We start from the raw sequence: 20688 nt of genomic DNA on the forward strand, positions 1-20688 counted from the left end.
GCTGCCATGGGGGAAAAAAGCCACCCACCACTCAGAGCCACTTTAATAACTGCTGATGAAGGGCAGCTGCCTTCCAGAATATATCAGCTTGTTCTCAGCTGTGGGTAATACACTCTGAAGCCTCACAATAGCACTCCCCAGGCTGCAAATCCCAACAAACCTTTCATTTTATTTTCCTTTTGCAGCCACTGTTGCTGCAGCAGCAAAACGGCTGCCTTGAATTTCTCTCTTTGTCTGCCTAATAGCATCCTGGTGGTATCAGTGACGCTGGCAGGAAGGAGCTGCCTTCTGCCGTGTTCCTCAATCACTGTCTCTTCCTGCCTAAAAAGGAACTGTGACCGTCACCATTGGAAGGAGAGAAACAGGCCTGGGGTCATACTCTGACACATGCTGGCAGTGCTCAGCTCAAATGACAGCCACAGGGATGAGGCATGTGGATGCGAGAAGATGGGGGACCATTGGGGTGCTGCACAGGACGGGCTTGGGGAGTGCAGAAGGGACTGAAGGCATACTGAGAGGCCATGATGCAATACTGAAGCTGTACAGAGCAGTCCCAGGGATAACACAGGCATCAGGTAGCCTGGGGATCCCTGCACCCAGGTGCTGGGGGCTGCTTCAAGCTGGCAGTGGAAGGGTCCCTGTGCTGTGCAGGGACACCCTGGGGTCACACCGAGGTCCCCAGGTGACTCTGCAAGGGCACCAATGCCCAGAGGGTTCCCCTGGCTCTTCTGGGTGCATCTCCTGGGCACCACGATGTGAACAGCGGTCTCTGGCCATTTCAAACTGGATCTTAAAAGTCAGGTTGGCTATAAGGAGACGATACAGTTCTCCTTCCTGAGAAGAACAGATTTACTCCCAGGCAGACTGAGTAAGGGACTAGTAGACTTGTTCTGGGCCCCCAGTGAGATCTGAGACCAGGCTTGGGCCACAGCCGCATCTCCTTGCCAACACGAGGCTGACGCAGGGGCCATCTTGGTTCTTCCTCTGCAGGAAGCTGAGGCAGAGACACAAAGTCACCTTTTTGTGTTTTCTTCTGCCTTAGCCCTTGCATGAAAGATGATGGAGACCACTGTCTTTCCAGTCAACAGGAAGAGATCAGACCGTCACTGGGGCTGGGATTTAGCTACTACATGTACTCATACCACTCCCCTCACCACTGCTCTGCTAAGCAGACAGCCAATGCATCAGCCAAGGATGCTCCTATCATCCCTTCCCACCCCATCTAATAGCTTTCCTTTACACCTACAGACCACAAACATTTGGGTTTGTTTTTATAATAGTATGTATACCATCTGGCAAAATGGAATGTACTTTTCCCAAGTATCTCTACAAGGCAGAGCTATGAAACACAACTGGTTGTGACAGCATGATGGGAATCAAGTGAAGAAGCCCAAGAAGCCAGCGCTGCAGCCAGGCAGCCAGAGCCACCTCCCAGGCCTTGCCTCCTGCATGAAACAGGCACTGCAGAAAAACACAAGAAGAGGCAGTGCCAGGAAGTCAGGGACTCAGCAGCCCTCAGTTGAGTGCTCTCTGCGACATAACCACACTTGTCCTGCTTCTTCATGTTTTCCTCTGGACCTTGCTGGGTTTGGGGTAGATTTAGGGAGGAAAACAGATTTGTCTCTTCCCAGCCTGGGCTGTAGTCTAAATCAGACTCCTGAGAGACATGGCTTTGAATACCCTAATGGAAATCTCACCTTTTTCCGGAAATACTTCTTGCAGTCCCTAGGGATGTATACAAAGGCTTAGCACAGGCACCATCACCACTGTCTTCTCAGAAGAGGGAGGTTTGCTCAGCCCTCGCAGGGCATATCTGCAGGTGCTTTCCCCAGGGACCCCCAGCTCTGGTCCCCAGATGCGCACATGTCCCTTCTTCCACCCACCACCTACAGCACCCACAGATATGTTCTCCTGCACCCACCGGCGCACCCTTGGGAGCTCCTACTCGTCAGCAAGGGGTCACACAGAAAACTACCACAGCACAAACTCAGTACAAAAACTTAAGTAAGGGAAAGGTGATATTTCTTTTAACCTAAAACTTATTCCTCTAACGTGTCACTCACCCACACACCTACAAACTCATGCTTACGCATTCACCAAAAGGTAGATCGCCATGTGGCGTGGTCAGGGTTACTGTGTGTGACACAGAGGACAAGGGACACACACCAGCAAATCCTAATGACAGCTCTGGCATCCCTCCTCATTGATAGCAAAGAACTGGGGTTTGGACACATTTTTCACATGCTTTAGGAGTCAATGGTTATTACAGGCTGATCCTTATCTCAGCATCTTGCTTTACTCACCCACCATAAAGCCACAGAAAGCTGCTGCCTGTTGATTCTCCCTCATTTTGGGCACCTTATCTAAGACTTCCTCTTGGAATGACAGGAAGTACATGGCACATCACAGTGTAACCTTCCTCCCATTATCAGGGAATAGGTCTTCTAGTGATGAGCCATCTGTGCTATGGCCTTATCACAGTACAGACCTCTTGGTCCTGACACAAACCACACATCCTGCTGTGTTTACCCATTTGCTTGCTGTCAGTTGTGTCTTTGGTCATCAGCACAGGCCATCCCTGCATCCCTTGTACTAGTACTATTCCTCCTAGTGTTTTCACACACTTTTCCATTCACACTCCATCCACGCTAATCTTAATGTTTCCATTACAAACCTCTACAGTTACTCCCACAAAAGGCAGGATTCCTATTATAAGTCACATGAAGGCTGCTAGTAAATTTAAAGTCTAAGCCAGCCAGGCTAGCTCTAACTGTAGTAACAGCTGGCTGAATGGTGTTTTATGCCAATGTGGATAAATTGCTTCCCCAGGCAGCTGGTTTATAAGCTTCTCAAGGTGAAGGTACCTCCAATCACAGGAACATGAGCTGCCCTCAGGCCACCTTCCCATGCCTGGGCACTGAGACATGCCTGGAGCAGCAGGCAGGAATGTGGAAGTCTTCAGAGACCCGTGTCTCTACGTAGGCAGCCAGAGCACCCAAGAAGAGGCGAAAGGGAGCAAGTTCTGTAACATGCCTTAACTGTGCTACAGGGACCTCATGCTCCAGAAGTCAGTAGCTGAGATTTTACATCTCAGAAAACGAATTGCTGAAACATGACTATTAGTAACAAAATAAGGGCTTAGTGCTGTGGATGGGGAGTTTCATTTTCCCCACGTCAGAATAGTAACTCCGCAATCATTACATGTGACCAAAGTTAACCTTTATACTGTGTAGGGTGGCTTTACAGAGTGAGAGCACGACAGCTGACACTGAGCGTGGATAACTCCACCTTCCAGACTTCACTCATCGTTAAAATGAAGCTGCAGAAAGCCCACAGAGAAATAAGTGAACTCTCCAGCAATGCTATACTGTTCCAAAATTAAACACCACCTCTTAGCGTCCACCCCGGAGGATCCTGGAGCACTCAGTGATATTTAGCTTAATAGTAAAGAACTGCCTGAAAAAAACATGCTATGGAATGAGTGATTTCCCACCCAATTCCTTCAAGGGAAATACTGAGGCATGGAGAGGTGAAAAGAAGGAACATATGTTTGCAGAGAAGAGTCCCTCCACCGTGGCAGGCACGGCTGTGAGTCCTAATTCACGATACTGCACCAGCAGGGCTCCTCCTCCAGTGGCAATTACCTAAACCCAGCGTTATTCTCCTTAGACCCCTCAATGTTACTGAAATGTAATTTCACTAACCAGAGGTGAGACCATATGACTGGGTAATCCAGACTCCTTGGACAATGACAACAAACAAAATGGGAAGTCAGTAACTCCCATCTGGTACTGTTAAACTCCAGAACAGCTCTGATCTGGTAGAGTCTCCAGGACAGACTGAGCATCACCTTCTCTATGCACTGCAGCCACACATGCATCTGACCTGTTACTCCTCCAACAGCTTTCTGTACCAAACCAGAGGGCTGAGCACAGTAACTCCTCCCCAAGTGTTGCCACATCCACATGGAGCAGCCACAAAGGAAACACATGCACTGCAGGTATAACATGAATGCAACATGGGTGAAAAATACCTGTTCCAGCTACTATGGAGAAACAAAGTACTGAAGAAATAGCAACAGCCTGGCAAATAGCAACTGGAAGCATAAGTCCTCCAAGGAAGCTTTGGGACCATTTCCATTGCTGACACCCAGAGTGCTGGTTTTGGCTGGGGTAGAGTTCATTTACTCCACAGTACCTAGCATGGGGCTGTGTTTTGGATTTGTGTTGGAAACAGTGTTGGTAACACAGGGATATTTTAATTATTGCTGAGCAGTGCTTACACAGAGTAAAGGTCTGCTCCTCACACCACCCCACCAGCCAGTGGCTCGGTGTACACAAGGAGCTGGGAAGGGATACAGCTAGGACAGCTAACCCCAACCAACCCAAGAGATGCTCTGTACCATGTGGTGTCATGCTCAGCATATAAAGTCAGGGGAAGAAGAAGGAAAGGGACATGTTCAGAGTTACACCATTCATCTTCCCAAGTAACCATTACATGTCTGGAGGCCGCAGACTATAGGAAAGAACAAGCCGGGCCAATCAGTTTGCCCTGGAGCCTGCCCTTCTTACCCAAGGGAAATCACAGGTCCCACAGGGAGCTGCTTGTTGTCACCTCCTCTCATGCCTCACTAAGGGTCTAAGACCAAGGGAATCACCCTCACTTTCCAAACAACACGGGGAGCCTCTACTACACCATGAGATGACTCTGGTTTGCAGTTCCCAGGGCTGGTGAGTTTGACCAGCCTGCTCACAGTTCAAGCTAACAAACATGCATGTCACACCTTCCCCTGCAATGGCCAGGGGCCTGTAGGCCAGAACTAATCCCCTGGGACTGGATATTTGTTAACCATTGCAGACCCACAGAGCAAATCTATAATCCTCCATCTGCATGATGCGCACATTAAACACTGCACAGAGCAACTGAAGTGTCTTTTGATTACATGTCTTGAGCGTGCACTGGTGTCCAGGATCCAGGATCCACTAGATACAAATTGTTTCACTGAGATACATCAGGGCCGTAAGAGAGCTGGAGTGGTGCCTGCGTGCAACCTGTGTGACAGAGAGGGATGTGCTGAGGATCTTCCCCAAAAAGCTGCACTGGCAGCGACGATGATGAGACCCTGAACAGATGTGACAGCTTCGGAGCCGACACCAATTGTTCATCACTCACATGTGTGAAGCCTGCGCAGGGACAAAGAGGAATGATTTCTCACAACCTCATGCCTGCTGTCAAAAAACCAAGGCTGCAGAGAAAGTCAGGTATATCTTAGTGTCCACTTTCCGGGACATGCCTGAGGCATTCAAAGACATCTGCATGAATTTGTTATTGCTATTCTTCATCACAAAAATAATACATCATGTAAAGCCACAAACCAAAGGGATTTTGGTAGGAATAGGTAGATAAATGGCTATGTAAGTATCCCAGATAATGCGGATTTGGATCCAGAGCTGGTTGTTTTAATCTACCATCTTCCCACAAAGAAGGCAGAACACAGCAGGGTGACAGATGAAGGTGAATGTCACGCAGCACCTGGACCTCTCCATAAATGCCAGCTGCCACCTCTTCCTTAAGGAAGGAGGGAAATCAGGGACAAGTGGCTGGGAAGGGCTCCAGCAGGCAGCACCATCTGCCACCAGCCCTGGTGAGCTGCGAGGGCCAGTGCTCAGGTAGAGAAGTCCCTTGCCAGCTCCAAGCCCTGGCACAGCTCCGCTGCAGGAAGCTGCTGGCTGTATCCCAGCCTGACCCACAAGATGAATATAAAACTGTGCCAACCTAGGGTCAGAAGGCCAAGCACAAGGGAAGTGAAGGAAAATCCCCAGAACTCTAAAGCACTGGCAAGGCCAAACACGTTGAGATTCATCTCTCTCTGTCCTCCCTATAAAGTCTCCTGACTATATATGGGGACAAAGTTAGAAAATGGCATATTCAGCCACAGTCTTCCATAGCATTTGCATGGTTTTGTCCATTTGTTTTGGCTGTAGGGTCTCCATCCATCCTGCAGGTCAGCAGGGGTAGAAAGGGGCCTACTTTCACAGTGGAGTTTTATTTATGCATGCTTTCCTAAATTGTTATTGCCCCTGTTTTATAGCTCTAAGAGGCACACTGCATCTACAGAATGGCTTTTACCCAAGCAGGCAGCCAACATAAAACTAGTCCTGCAGCACCTACAGCTCTGCTGACCAGTGCCCTGGGCACAGAGCAGAAGACACAGGGTGGCAGGGAGGTCCCCTGTCTGTGCTGACATCAGGTTGCTGCTCACGTTCACAATCCTCGCAGCCCATTCACAGCAGGGCTCCCTGACTGCATCCATGCTTTCCCTGCATGCTGGAAAACAATATCACCAAGCAAATGCAGTGTCTCAGGCAGTCATGAGAACACCTGGAAGACAGCTGTCTGGCAGGCCTCTGCCTTCTCAGCCATGCCTGGCACACCAGTGCAGGAGGAGCCCTGGCACAGCAGCACAGTATCCAACTTTTGCAAGAGGCTTTAATCAAGATTATTCTGTTGTTCGAGAAGAAGCAATGCAGGCATATCTCAGGAAAAATAAACCTCATTCGTGATACAGAAAAACCTGCAATTAAAGTCATAAGAACTTTATTGCTAAAGAAACCCCGAGCATGCACTGCCAGACATTTGACAAACCATATTCTGCTTCATCCATGACCAGCTTTTTGACAGCAGGCATACAAAGCACTGACAAAGAAGGAGCTGCAAGTATAGCAAGACTCACCCTTGCTTTAAAAGATGTACAACAATGACCATTAGCTAACTGAAAAACCTATGCTAGGAAGCTGATGGTCCAAACTCAGTCAAAGATCAGTATTTCCAAGGGTTCCCCATCCTCCCCACAGCTGCAGGTTTCAGCTGCACAGCTGTACTGGTTTCAGGATGAATTCTCAGCTGGGAGAGCTCCCCTCTACCCTTCATGTGCCCCCCTCCATCCATGCCCACTTTTGAGGAAACCCATGGCTCTGTGTATAGGTAAGGAAACATCTCTTACATTTTGCAGGGCATCTTGATACTGCGGCAGTGATGACAGCTGTGACTCAGAGTGGTACGGAGACAACCCCTTCCTCAGAGTCCTCAGGTCACCTGTGCTGGACTGCTGCAAAGACGACAGAAAACAGGGCAGTCTGTGTTAACAAGAAGAAGGAAAGCTTTGCCACTCCTGCTGTACTGCTTTTCTCCATTACTTCTATCCTGCGACCTGCTCCCATTACTTCGCCCTGCAACAGCAGTGATAGTGAACAATAAAATGCTTTTTCCATGCCCACACCTGGAGAAAACAGTTGCAAGCAGTTGGAGGTGAACCATTCAAGGTCTGCTCCATTAAGTGATACAGCAAGGAGGCTTTTTTATTTTGGCTAAGTTCCTACATGTTCATTAAAAAATTTGTTAACATGCAAATGGAAAAAATATTTTTAAGACTTCAGATTAAACCAAAACCAACAGAAGAAATCTACCACGAGACCTTTTCTAGATTTTTCATTTTAAAACACCATACACTGTTCCAATCATCTGCATGTGGAAAGCAGTGAGAGTGCTACTGTGAGCCATCAAAGCTACCAAAATGTGTGTCACAAGAACATTTATTTGTTTAAAATTTGCTTGTACCCACAAGTCTTAAACAAAGCCAAATAAACAGAGGTAGTCTATGTGACCCTAGAAGCCAGACAAATGCAATCAATAGTCTGTGCTCAAAGGGAGAATCAGCACTGAGTGTTGAGAGTATTGAATAAACTCCCTGGGACAAAGGCTCTGCCTCATGTTGTTAGTTCTCGCTATGATTCTGAAGCAGGCCAGTCCTAGACATCAGAAGAGTTTCTCATTTATAGAAGTACACCCTTAAAAAGCCAATGCACAAGTAGCCAAAATCAAAAGTCCAGGAGATGACTATGTCTTTTCATTATCGACAAACATCCTCATTAACTTTTCATGTTTTTAAGAGTACCAAGCAGTGCACTGTCCTCTATTTCAAACCTATAAAATCATGACCTTTCAGATTCTTATGCTCCATTAAGACTTTTGACTTGCATTTGCTGCAGAAATGATGTTCTCTACTTCAAAAGAACCAAAGAAAAGCCATTAGTGCAATAAAAGTTAACAGGAAATCTCATAAATCAGCTCAATTGTATATAAAACCCCCTTGGTAACCCCAAAGGCCTGACCATAACCAAGACTTTGGGGCTGCAGCTGTGCACAGCTCTCTGGAAATAGAGAAAGTTAATTTCTATTTCTTGCTCCCATATAGCAGAGAAGAATTGGTGCATTTAGACTGGATAGGTCATTTTCTACCAGTGTCAGAAACATTTTCTTGTAGCTCCATAGCCTTTTTTAGGACACGTTCAGCTTTCGTTTTATTTCAAAATTTTGTTTTCTTAGGTTAAAGCATCAAGCATGACCCAGCACTTTCACAAACATTCTGGTGCACTCACCCTATCAACTTTCCTTTTACAAGCTGTGAAGAAAATGGCAGTTTTCAAGAAACCCATCAGGAGAAAGGGATGCTAGTCCTGTATCACCCAGTCTGCTGGGAACTGTTGCGTCTCACATAGAGTCAAGTGATACAGAATGATTTCAGCATATCAGATGTCTAGGATTCCCTTGAATTAACAAGGTGGCGTCAAAGAAGATCGTGGCCTATATTTCTTTCACATTTCACAACAGAGAGTGAGAGAAAGATCTGAACAAGATAACTCTTGCTGAAGCTAACATGTGACTGCAGCAAAACTGAGTTTCCCCCACCATGCCTGACAGGTACATGCTTTCAAAGAAAGTTTAGTGGGTCACAAAGGAAGATGATGAGAAGACTCTTTACTTACTGGCATTTTCCCAGGCATGTGATATGTAGGGCTTTTGGAGGTTATCCTGAAAGGATTTTACCCTAGCTGGTTACAATTCTACTGCCCTGCTTTAGAATCATAGAATAGTTAGGGTTGGAAAGGACCTTAAGATCATCTAGTTCCAACCCCCCTGCCATGGGCAGGGACACCTTACGCTAAATCATATCACCCAAGGCCTCATGCAACCTGGCCTTGAACACTGCCAGGGATGGAGCATTCACAACCTCCCTGGGCAACCCATTCCAGTGCCTCACCACCCTCAGAGTAAAGAATTTCCTCCTTATATCCAATCTAAACTTCCCCTGTTTAAGTTTTAACCCGTTACCCCTTATCCTGTCACTACAGTCCCTAATGAAGATCCCTCCCAAGCATCCCTATAGGCTCCCTCTGGATGGCATTCCTTCCCTCCAGCATATCAACCGAACCACACAGCTCGGTGTCATCGGCAAACTTGCTGAGGGCGCACTCAATCCCACTGTCCATGTCAGCGACAAAGATGTTGAGCAAGACCGGTCCCAACACCGATCCCTGAGGGACACCACTCGTTACTGGTCTCCAGCCAGACATTGAGCCATTGACCACAGCTCTTTGCGTGCAGCCATCCAGCCAGTTCTTTATCCACCAAGTGGTCCATCTACCAAATTGGTATCTCTCCAATTTAGAGACAAGGATGTCATGTGGGACAGTGTCGAAAGCTTTACATTAGTCCAGGTAAATGACTTCAGCTGCTTTGTGCAACCTCTTCTTCACTATTGTGTGTGCACGGAGGGATAGCAACCTCCTGGAGAGGTCCTGACATTCTGATACCCACTTCTTTAGTTTGTCATTCCAGCCACCCTTCCCTGACATTTGTAATGAATGGGCACTTACATAAGCAAGGGAAAAGCACAATACAACAGCAAACTGAAAACATGAGGTTGTAGCTTTGTGCTAGAGACTGCAGAGGTCACTGATCTCCTTGAAGGCTCTGTTCCAGGAGGACATGCACTGCCTCAACAGTGTTTAGAGGCCCTGGATTACCCAGGCTTTTGCAAACCACACTGAGACTTGCAAGATGTCACAAGCTATGAGGCACCAGGAGCGTAGAAACAGGCATGAGAAAGAGATTTGGTGGACATTTGTTTGCCTCCTAGAAACTTCTTCTCTTGCCGTAGCAAGAGACATAGCATGTGTTTCACCATGCTATGGCTTGTCCCCACAGAAAGTCAAAATGCCTCAGCAGCGTAAGGCAGTAAGTAAGGCAGGAAGGCAATCAGACCTAAGTCTAACCAACACACAGCATCATACTGCTGTGGCTAAACATACGCTAGTTTAAACTGATTTAATTTAACTGCCCTATGCTCCTGCCTGGAGCAAGAGTCTGCATTAATTTCAATTTGGCTTTAATTGGTTGAAACTGTTTTGGTAAATATACAGATACAGTCAAAACTCAGTTATAATACGTGTTTATAATGGATTAGTTTTATTGCTTTTCTTACGCAAATCCCATTTAAGACAGTGCACTTGTGTGTGACAAAACTATTGTTAGGTTGTTTCAGTGACTGCTGATTATGAATCTGACCTAATGCATTCAATTTGATGGAAAGATTCCCACTTTGTTCAATGAATATCAAAACAAGCTCTCAATTAAAGACAAAAAAAGGAAAAAAAAAGGGAAAAAAAAAAGGACACCTAAGAAATAAAAATGCTGAACAGAGATCTACCCAGAAGAGGAATGAGGTGTTCGAAGCCCAGGGTGGATTTGGTAGTTCAAGAACAGTCTTCATCTGCTGCTATTTGTAACACACCCATGTTGCAGATGGTCAAAGGACCTCCTTTCCTACTGCTGTCAGCCATAAAGCCAGTCCCTTTCACTAGCATTCCCTTTAACACTATTTTCCTTCTATATTTTCTAGAATTTGTTTCAGAATCTTACTGTAGTTATTTTTCACAACAGCCTACTAATCACAGCTCTGCACTACTTATTTTCCTTGCACAAAAAGCAAATGTGTATTTTTTCACCATAATGCTTTTTCTTCCTATTTTAAATTAAAATTGTGCAGTGACATGTATTCATCAGACCTCCCTAAACATTTGTACATTCACTGGGCTTTGCTATCAGTGTTAGAGCTAACCAGGAAAAGAAAGCGAATCCCTCATTAAAAGGCTGTATGACTAATGATGTATCAGAATGAGTAGCCATTACTCCACTTAAACCTAAATTAAAAATCCTGTTATTTGCATTGTCGATTCATTCACAAAATGGAATCTCTTATTACCTTACCCAATTTTCATTACTGAGATGTTAGTGGATCGCAAATTGACTTTCTTGTCAGGATGGCATTTTAGAAGTACAGAATCCCTGATCATCTCCATTCATCATCACTGTTGGAGATTATCTCAATTAGTAGGCAACATGTCTGTAATAAATTACTCTTCAGGTAAAATCACTTCATATTCCTGGAGTTTCAAGGAATTTATGAGCAAAACCATTTTCATCTGACCTAAAACTCCACAGGACAGTGCTGTTTCGGCTGAAGTTTTACTGGTAATGCTTCCTGAGATGAGAAGCAGAGAGAGTGGGAGTGACAGGAAAAGATACAAATTGAGAGCTAAGGAGACTCACAGTCAGTCTTTACTTAACTGGATCAAATTTACAACTTGCATAACCTGAAATTCCCTTGTTCTCAGCAAATGCCAACAACTGGCCATTGACTACTCCAGAGTAGCTCTTGCTCTTTTACATGGAATTTGTATGAAATACTAGTTTCACCCAAATAGTAAACAAACCAAACCAAACCAAACCAAACCAAACCAACCAAACAAACAAACAAACAAAAAAAAACCAGACAAAAAAAAAAAGGAAAGGAAACAAGAGAAGAAGAAAGCATCTCCTAACTTTCACCACAGTACCGAAGTGCAAGACCTTCCCTAGGGTCTAACGCAGCATCACTTGCCACAGTGTCACCTCCCTTTACCAGCCAGTGAGAATGGGAACAAAGCTGAGGACTCAAGGCTTCACCTTCAGAATGAACCTGTGCTATACACTACCAATGCTGGCAGTTACACAGCGGTCACTCAGACACAATAGCTCCTCATTATCCAGAAATACCAACATGACATTTATTGCTTTATTTTTCAACTAGGCAGAACTTCAAGTGACCCTGGAAGATGCTGTTCTTTGACCAAAACCCAAGATCCTTGTCAGCCCTGTTATTAAAGAAATGGACTTAGATATGCTCCTCCTGGCAGGGGGGGAGTTTTGCTTATTCCTATCAGTGAGAAAAGAACAGGACCAACAAATCAGGTTTTTAGTAAAAATGGATTGTAAACCCAACTTTTTTTCTGTCTAGAAAACAGAAGCAATGTGATTAACATGGATGGAAAGTGGTTAAGTATTTTCCATAAAAAATAATGTACCATTTTAAATACCTGAGATAGAAATTAAAGTCTTGGTGCTTACCAAGCCCAAAACTACACTTTTAAAAAATCAGCAAACACTTGTTCCTATCAAAGTTTTCTATCCTGATAGCAAGGAGAAGAAATGGTGGCCTCTGACTTTTTGACCTGATGTGCTGAGTGATTCAATTTGAAAGTAACACAAATAACACAAGAAGATAGATAGTTTGTGGTACTTTAAGGTCAAAGTACTATGAAGAAACATTTATTTTCCTATCCGTTTCTGTCCACTAAAGTCAGATCAGTGCTGTGGCCATGTTGAACCAACTGTGAAGATAAAGTGTTGAAAACTTACAGACAAGTTAGACAAATTATCTTTTCTGTTACGCTTTGGTGTTACTTCTGCTGGAAGGGAGAAAAAAGAAGACATGGATTTATTTCTGAAATACTTTGATGTAACAAAATGGATCAGTCTTAACAGAAATTAAGAACAGAAAGGTAGAAATTTACTTGAACGATACTTCTTGGCATTCATGAAAGAGATGAGTAAACAACCCAGAACTACTTCAATTTGAATTATGCACTGAAGTGACCAAGGAAAATTAAAAAAGTAACACAAGCAATTCACGAATTAGCATTCAAAACAGGGTTGTTACATAAGTAGCCTTTAATTGAAAACACTATTTTCTCCTTTCACGTAAGCTGTAACAGCTGAAGGCAAAACAGAGCTTTAAAAAAATTAATCATAAATGATGGGTTTGACCCTGTGCCATGCAAAATATTAAAGCCTTTACAAGGGTCACAGCTTCCCTTCTCCCCACGGGCTGCAGGGTCACCTGGGAGTAATTCAGGTGTCTACACTTGGGCATACCCTGCCTGAGTGTGCCCAAGGTACCCATGGAGGCTTGGCAGATGTGATGAAGAGCTGCTAGAGACCTACATCCTTCTGCTACATGGCAGGATGCAGCAGGAATGGTGCTGGTGACACCTGAGGACCATGCCTGAGTCCCTGAGATGATGCTCTCTTCACCTCTCTGTAACTTCCTGCATTGTGAAAGCTTTGTCTCCTGGTCCACAGGCCATTTAAAAAAAAAAAAAAAAACAACAACAAAACCAAAGCCAAACACCAATTTGAAGGCCAGGAGTCCTAGAAATCCCCCTTCTGTTTACCTCTGGGGAGTCCCTTTATAAAGGAATGGAAAAATGTGTCCAGAATGAAAAGGAGAATCAAACATACATGAGTCACTGACAGCAGACTTCCCAGAGGACTGTCATTTTAGAGGCTTTATAATAATCAGCTTGGTTTTCCTACAACGCAGACCCAGTGGCTCTAAGCTCAAGAGACAACAGATTACACACTGTACCACTTAAATGCATTAATATTATACCTGCTATTCAACATAACGTTAGAAGAAATTACGTATCTTAACATGAAGTGCAACTAGATGGAAAAGCATACTGTGAAGAACTCAATACTGGCAATAGAAGACACCCTTATTGACACCAGCCTAGAAGATTTTCTTTGGCCAAACAAAGACGCCACACCATCACCCAGCCCTCAAGAGTGACAAGCAATTTCCATTTTTTAGTGGCTGTTCCACCCTTTTACAAAGCAGAAGATTTCCTTTAGTTGCCATTTAAATATCAGGGTGAACATGACCATGTAAATCCCCATGGATTTGGGCTTTACAAAAAAGTCTATGTGAAAAGAAATGTCATTCTTACTTCATATTCTAAATCTTGGATGTTAGCTGGAAAACTCTGCTGAGACCTTGGCTTGTAATTATATGTACTTGTGAAGAGAAAAAGGAGAAAGATTTTATTTCAGGCCACTGTGTCAGGCTGCTTTCATCTTCATGAACTCTTTTACTGCCCATTACCTGAATTACTTGCCTGTCACTGCAATGCAAATTCTTAAACCTACCAGCAACAATTTTCTAAACCATAATTGTTCCAGTAATTGAAACTGCCTCAATTTTGACACTCAACAACCCATTCTGTGCAACTGGGTAATTAAATGGAAGGTTTAGCTCAAAATCTTTCACTGTTATTTCCTGCAGCAATTTAGCTAAAAGTACCAACCTTTCTTCAGGTAAGTAAATGGCTTTGATTTGAAGTTGGTCAAAACTCAGCTATTACTAACCAGTGTCTTTTGCACAAGTACAGGAGGGAAATAAAAAATAATTAGAGGCATATTTAACATGATTCAGATTATTAAAAAATGGAAATCACCAACATTAGCATGTGAAAGTACAAGCAATTAGAGCCCCGACCAACCAGCAGCAATACTAAAAGGCAGCCCCAGATCCAAGAAGCTGTTTGTGGATGTATTAGCTCTCTACCTTACTGAAATTTCGTGGCAAGCTGTTGCAGTCAGCCAGCTAGAAGGGAACAGAAGAACATTATACATTTAGAAACTTCACAGAAAAAAAAGTTTTTATAATCTTAGAAATAACTCTATCTTTACCACAGAATGACTAAAATAAGCTGGTCTTACATGCAGCACTTGACAAGATAATACTGTCCTTTGAACTTCAACCCCTTTTCCGGTATTAATGAATGAAGTCCTGCAGAACCCATCATTAATTACAGAAACATTAACATCTTACTATCCTCATTTAGAACGTTGTGACCCCACAAACAGCTGCTAAAGCATGATCAACTTACTTTTCTTCACAACTACAGATATTTTACCATACCTGCAGAGCTCAATGGCACTATCAGAATACACGATTCTGCAAGAACAACCTGACCCGAGATACCCTTAGTAATCCCAGCAGAGCAGTGATATTTTGCCCAGGTAAAGCAAAGCAGAAACACATCCGAGATACTGTGAAGAAGATGCTGCAAAGCACCTGCCTTGCACATGTCTCACATGGGCACCCAGGCAATGGCCCTGTTTTCTTCTGACCACAGCAGCACCCACAAGTGACTCTTTCAGGAAGTCTTGTGCCCAGTGAACATCCTACACCACATGACCTCGCACAGAGATCTCCTCCTTATCTCATTAATCCATGTTTTAGGGTCTCATGCACCAGGAAGTTGAGGGATGGGCAATTTCACTGTGTGAAGCTAGTAAATAATTGAATTAAGGTTCAGTAATTGCAGTTATCACTACAAGACATATTAAAGCAAAAATAAGCTCAGCAAAGCACATATCTGACTTTGAGTATATGTGAAGAGTCCCATTAACTTCAACAGCATTTATCAGGCAAGCTGGAAATTACACACATGAGAATGCAATAAAAAAATCAATGTCTTTGATTTTGAAAGAACTCTGCAAATAAGAAAAAAAATTAAGGGATGAGATTAAAACTATTTAACATCCTCCATGTCATGTAATAATATGAGCTTTCTGTAACAGGAGAGATTAAATTCCTCTGCACTCATTCATATGCCTGTTGCACACCCAGAGCATTCAAGGATCATTCCTTAGACCGGTGACAAAGGCTTTAAAGGACGATGGTCTGCCAAGACACCTATTGTCCCAATTTCCACTATTCAGTCAGAGGTCATGAGCACAACCTCAGCCAGCTTCAGTAGTAAAGCCATTTTCAGTTGTTCATGTGGAATTGGAAATGGCACAACCCTGAGAATGAGGTGCACAGCCCTTGCACAGCAGCACGGGGAGCTGCAAGGATGTATTCTGGATGTTGTGCCATAGCTGGATACCAGCTATGCACAAACGTAACACAGGAACAAGCATCCCCACTTCTGCCTATGCTCTTTCTCCTCATATCATGAGCTGCATTCATATGAGCTGAAGGAGCAGATTTCACCTGGTCACAATGGTGACAACTGAAATTCTCTATTGTCAGGGCAGCTAATAGCAGAAAAAGCTTAATAAATATCAGGAGACAGTCAGTAAGAAGCAGATCACTCTTGGAAAAATATTTTTATTAGCATCTCAGTGGGGTACAGGCAATAAAAGCAGTGCAAGTTTCAAACCTCTCTAGTCTCTGTAGAACTGAGGTAGGGAACTTCAGTACACTGGTAATATTCAAGAGTATCTGTATTTTTTCCCTCTTGTTTTAAGATCAGCAGAGAAAGATCAATCCCGTAACTCAGGGGAGACTCAGATAATCAGCTCAAATCAAATTGCAGTACATAATTATAATCACACAACTGGCAGGCTTTGCTCAAGAGAGAATACAGGCTGGTGCAGCCGAGCTTCAAGCATCACAGCCTATAACCCAAACAGAAATGCAGCTCAATAGTTAACAAAACCAAACAAAGCTATAACCATTGATATGGTCTGTGGTTTGTGTGTAATGAGTTTTAGAGTCCCAGACTAATGGAGCCGATCCATGGCTCATTAGCACCAAAATAAACCTCTTCATTAGGGATGTCAATGAAGAAGCTAAGGAATGCTGCCCCAGTTCCACCAGACCAGTAGATACAGATGTGGATACATATGAATAAACTCACTGGACCATCTCCTGGAGTCACCATTCATTTCCTTCTGTTAACTACACTCCAGGGAACGAGGCCAATGGGTACCACCACATCTACTCCCAGAAGCTCATCCACAGCAACACGTTTGAGGCTGCCTTCAAGACACTTCCCACATCCCATAAAATGAGGGAGCTGGGAATGAGGAAGGCGAAGACCTGATTCCCATTCTCACAAATCAGAAAAGGTCCCTTGCAGGTTTTAACTAATGCTGGGACCAAGCTGGCCAAGGGCTCTGCTGTATGCCTCTCTCTTCTTTTGAGCAGCAGCCAGGGCAGGATGGACACCTAAGTCCCCCTCTTCTGGAGGACCACTCAGATTTCAAAGCTCTCTACTGAACAAGGACAACAATGGTCAGGAAGAATCAGTTACAGCCAGTCTAAATTTTTATGAGATAGCTTGAATATTCTTTAAAAGTCTCCTACAAAGACTTAATTTGCATTTTTGGCTTCATGGAAAGTGAAACAAGGGGTAACGGGTTAACATTTAAACAGGGGAAGTTTAGATTGGATATAAGGAGGAAATTCTTTCCTGTTAGGGTGGTGAGGCACTGGAATAGGTTGCCCAGGGAGGTTGTGAATGCTCCATCCCTAGCAGTGTTCAAGACCAGGCTGGACGAGGCCTTGGGTGATATGGTTTAATGTGAGGTGTCCCTGCCCATGGCAGGTGGGTTGGAACTGGATGATCTTAAGGTCCTTTCCAACCCTAACGATTCTATGATTCTATGAAAACAAAAACTGAAAATTTTGTCACAAACTTCCAGTTTTGGGTGGAGCCTCTCTTTTTTTATCCCCAAAGCAATGAATGATTAATATCCTTCCCTTACATCCCCAAGTTGTTTTCACATACCAGACACCGAGATTTTCTTGAGCTGATCTAGACCTTGGCATTGAACTTCTTGCAAAAATCTGGTTTAAAGCCTCTACAGCTATTGTTTAATTTCCTTTTATAACATTTTTCAGTCCTTCTCAGATGGATTGATCACGGAGAATGTGTGTACTTTGAACCTCTCTACACGTTACAAACACAGAAAATGCTGCTTCTTCATAGCAGTTAAGAGGTTTTTCCCTGACCCTGTCTTCACATACAGAAAGAAGTGGAATCTAGTGAAGTTATTACAAAGCTGGTTAAGCATAGGATATGACTAATCCTGCATTTCACAGCTGGAGGTTAAACTGAGCCTCATTATACCCAATGTTCTTTCTTACCCAAGACAGAAACAAATGGGGCATGGCAGAGCTTTGTGTGTGCGCATCGCTCATGCTCACACTCACACTCTTTCACAGAAATCCAGCTTCAGCCCTTTGAAAATTTTGACTTAACTGAAAGAAATTATATGATAATCTCAAATTCCTAGGATTCCATCAATACTGTATGTTTCTGTCTGTAATTTGACTTCTGGATTCAGAACTCCTTGAATTGCATTTCCTAGGTTGTTCGGGAACTCTGGGTGATGTTCTCACAAAATCCCTTGGTTCCACAGGTGACAACCCCCAGAATACAGACTACACCACCCAGCTTTCATAACAAGTTGCAGAAGCTCATTTCTGTCATTGATCCTGCTTTTTAGACAGGCTGCTACCACTGATAGGAGGTGAATACCAAGACAGTATTTATTTTGGTAGGTAGCAGCCCAAGATTCTGATGTCCAAAGTCAAGAGAAGGAATTCTACTATCTTAAAGGGCTTGAAAGCATTTTGGATGCAAGTCTGAAACCTCTTTGAACTGCTCTTATAAAACTGTATATCTCATATTGGGGGGGGGGGGGGGGAACAACCACATTTTATTCAATAAATTCATATTGTATACTAAAATCTCAGGTCTGTTTATTTGATAGCAAATTGGTCAGATCAGTCTTGTCATTTTAAACCATATAAGAAGGAGGTGAAATGAAACACACTTGGGACATAGTACTGTCACAGCTAAGGAAGCTGTGGAAGGTGGATTCTGTTAACATCTATTGCATTTACACATGTAAGCAAAATGCAATGCAATTACAGGCCTAAAACAAAGTTTGGAGAGTGGTCTCATGAAAGGCCTCATGAAAATCTGGTTCTGCATGACATATACTCAAAATGAATGGAGTCCTACAGAAAGAATTACCATTGATTTTAAAGAAATATTTGGCTTGGTCCCCAAATATGTATCTCCATTTTGATTAGTTAAAATCAATATGCAGCAAAACATTTAAAAAGCACATAAAACCGGTAATAAGGTAACCTAGGGCATGTCCTCTTCAGTACTCTGAATTTAAATGGAGACCAAACACACTGGAAAGCTTTCATGTCTGTCTGAGTTGCTTCCTATTACAAAAAAATCACATTTCCCTTGTGAGACCTTAAATTAAAGCAATTATACTTATCTTCCTCACACACAAACAGTAGGTAGACTTTGGGGAAATAAGACAGTTTGTAATTTCGTTCCACTTTGTGTGGAATGTGCAACACTCCTGGCACAAGCAATGGCCTCGCAACAAAACCCTGTAGCCGCAATTCAAAGAGAGGCCCAAATGTTAAGACCCGGTAGCAGCTCTGAGAGCAGAAAGGCAGCTCCACAAGCAGGAGCTGCTAATGGCAGAGTTGGCACAAAAGTGACAATAAAACAAGGGAGGAAATTGCACTCTGACTCTCCTGGAGCCAGCCAGCACACTGTGGGCAATTCCTCTCTCCTCTGTCCTCTGCTCTTCAGAAAGAGATCAAGCTCTCTGCTGAATGCATTTACATCTTTGTTCTTTGCAGTACTAACGAGTCTCAGGTTCTCTTCAATCCTGGGGTTCAGTTTTTCCCCCTCGTTTTCAGAACAATATGCTAGAAACTGCCTGCTGAGTGCATGTTGCGCCAAATTCACATTTGCCTAAGAAGAATTGAGGCAGCCTGTAGAAGCCCTTGCCATGGAAGTTGCCAGTTCAAAACCCTCAGCTCTGTTTTAATAGCAATGTTTACAGGACTTATTTACTGTTATTTTACTACCTGTACAGCTGCAGCCTTCTTTTAATTCAGGCTAAGCATGCAGTGTCTTAAAAATAAGACTAACTGCAGTTTTCAAAACCTTCCAGGGATGCTCTGAAGATCTTCCAAGGATACTCTAAATCCCCATCAGCTAGCAGGGAGACGCTGAAATGCTGTGAAGTGCTGGTAATAATGAAGCCTATTTGGTGATTTTAATTAAATAATCTCATGTTCCTCATAAATCCCAAGGGTTGTCCACTCCCCAGGGAAGAGCTTTTTGTATTTCTGATCTGGACCAGGGGACCTGAAATTTTCGCTGAAAGATGTACCAGGACCTTACTGTCAAACATCCAGTTATGCTGAGTCTCACCACCCCAATATATCTGCTCTGTTCAAAGCTGGGCTTTTTGAAACAAAGGTGTGCAACCTGCCCTGGGAACCTTTGAGTAGGAAAATGCCTCTGGCATCCCTGTTCTTAAGGAAAAAGGCAGACACAGCTCAATAGAGACTATAAACCAAAAGAAGTTCCAACAGCCAACCCATGGTGCATAGGACTTAGTTGTGAGGAGGAAGAACACAGTGATGAGTCCACAAAGCCTGTAAACTTCAGTTTTAGTTAAAAGTGCCCAATCCCTGCCATTGTACGGAATGGCTGAAACAGCAAAATAATGTAAAAGAATGGTCAGAAGTTTGTTACTGTTACTATCTCTAAAATGTATACATTAGTTCCTAAAGCTAACCAGAACTGACTTTTGGAGCTCCCAAAGCTCACAAAACCAGATTTGTCTAATCTTGAGGGGAAAGGGTGTAATTACAAATTCATTTTTAGCTTACGGGCAGTGTGAGGTGGCTTAAGGGGTCTATTTTCTGCTTAGACACTTTCAGCTCAGAGGAATGGAAAGCAAATATGGTCTCCCATCTCAGGGGTTGTATCTTAGCAATATAGAAGGCACTCTCATGTAAACCAGACACTGCAAAAGAGACATTAACACCAGCTCTTCTGGCACTTCCCACAATGACACAGTGGAAAAGCAGGACTTCTCCCACATGATCTTGCATAAATT

The 20688-nt window shown here is 43.6% G+C and overlaps 1 protein-coding gene across 2 annotated transcripts in view; it reads right to left on the reverse strand.

Moving 5' to 3' along the window:
- CCDC85C (coiled-coil domain containing 85C) overlaps nucleotides 1-20688 on the reverse strand; it is a 106878-nt gene that overhangs the window by 15999 nt on the left and 70191 nt on the right. The window contains exon 3 of one of the 2 annotated variants that reach the window (XM_061464007.1): nucleotides 7004-7105. In XM_061464007.1, coding sequence (XP_061319991.1) covers nucleotides 7004-7105 — 102 coding nt within the window. Of the gene's footprint in view, nucleotides 1-7003; nucleotides 7109-20688 lie in introns of both variants that reach the window. The other variant, XM_061464006.1, reaches the window with a different exon arrangement.

This window comes from Pezoporus flaviventris, unplaced genomic scaffold (assembly GCF_033815535.1).
Source record: "Pezoporus flaviventris isolate CSIRO_AGI_PZ_B2104156 unplaced genomic scaffold, CSIRO_AGI_Pfla_v1 ptg000036l, whole genome shotgun sequence".
Taxonomy (NCBI): Eukaryota; Metazoa; Chordata; class Aves; order Psittaciformes; family Psittacidae; genus Pezoporus; species Pezoporus flaviventris.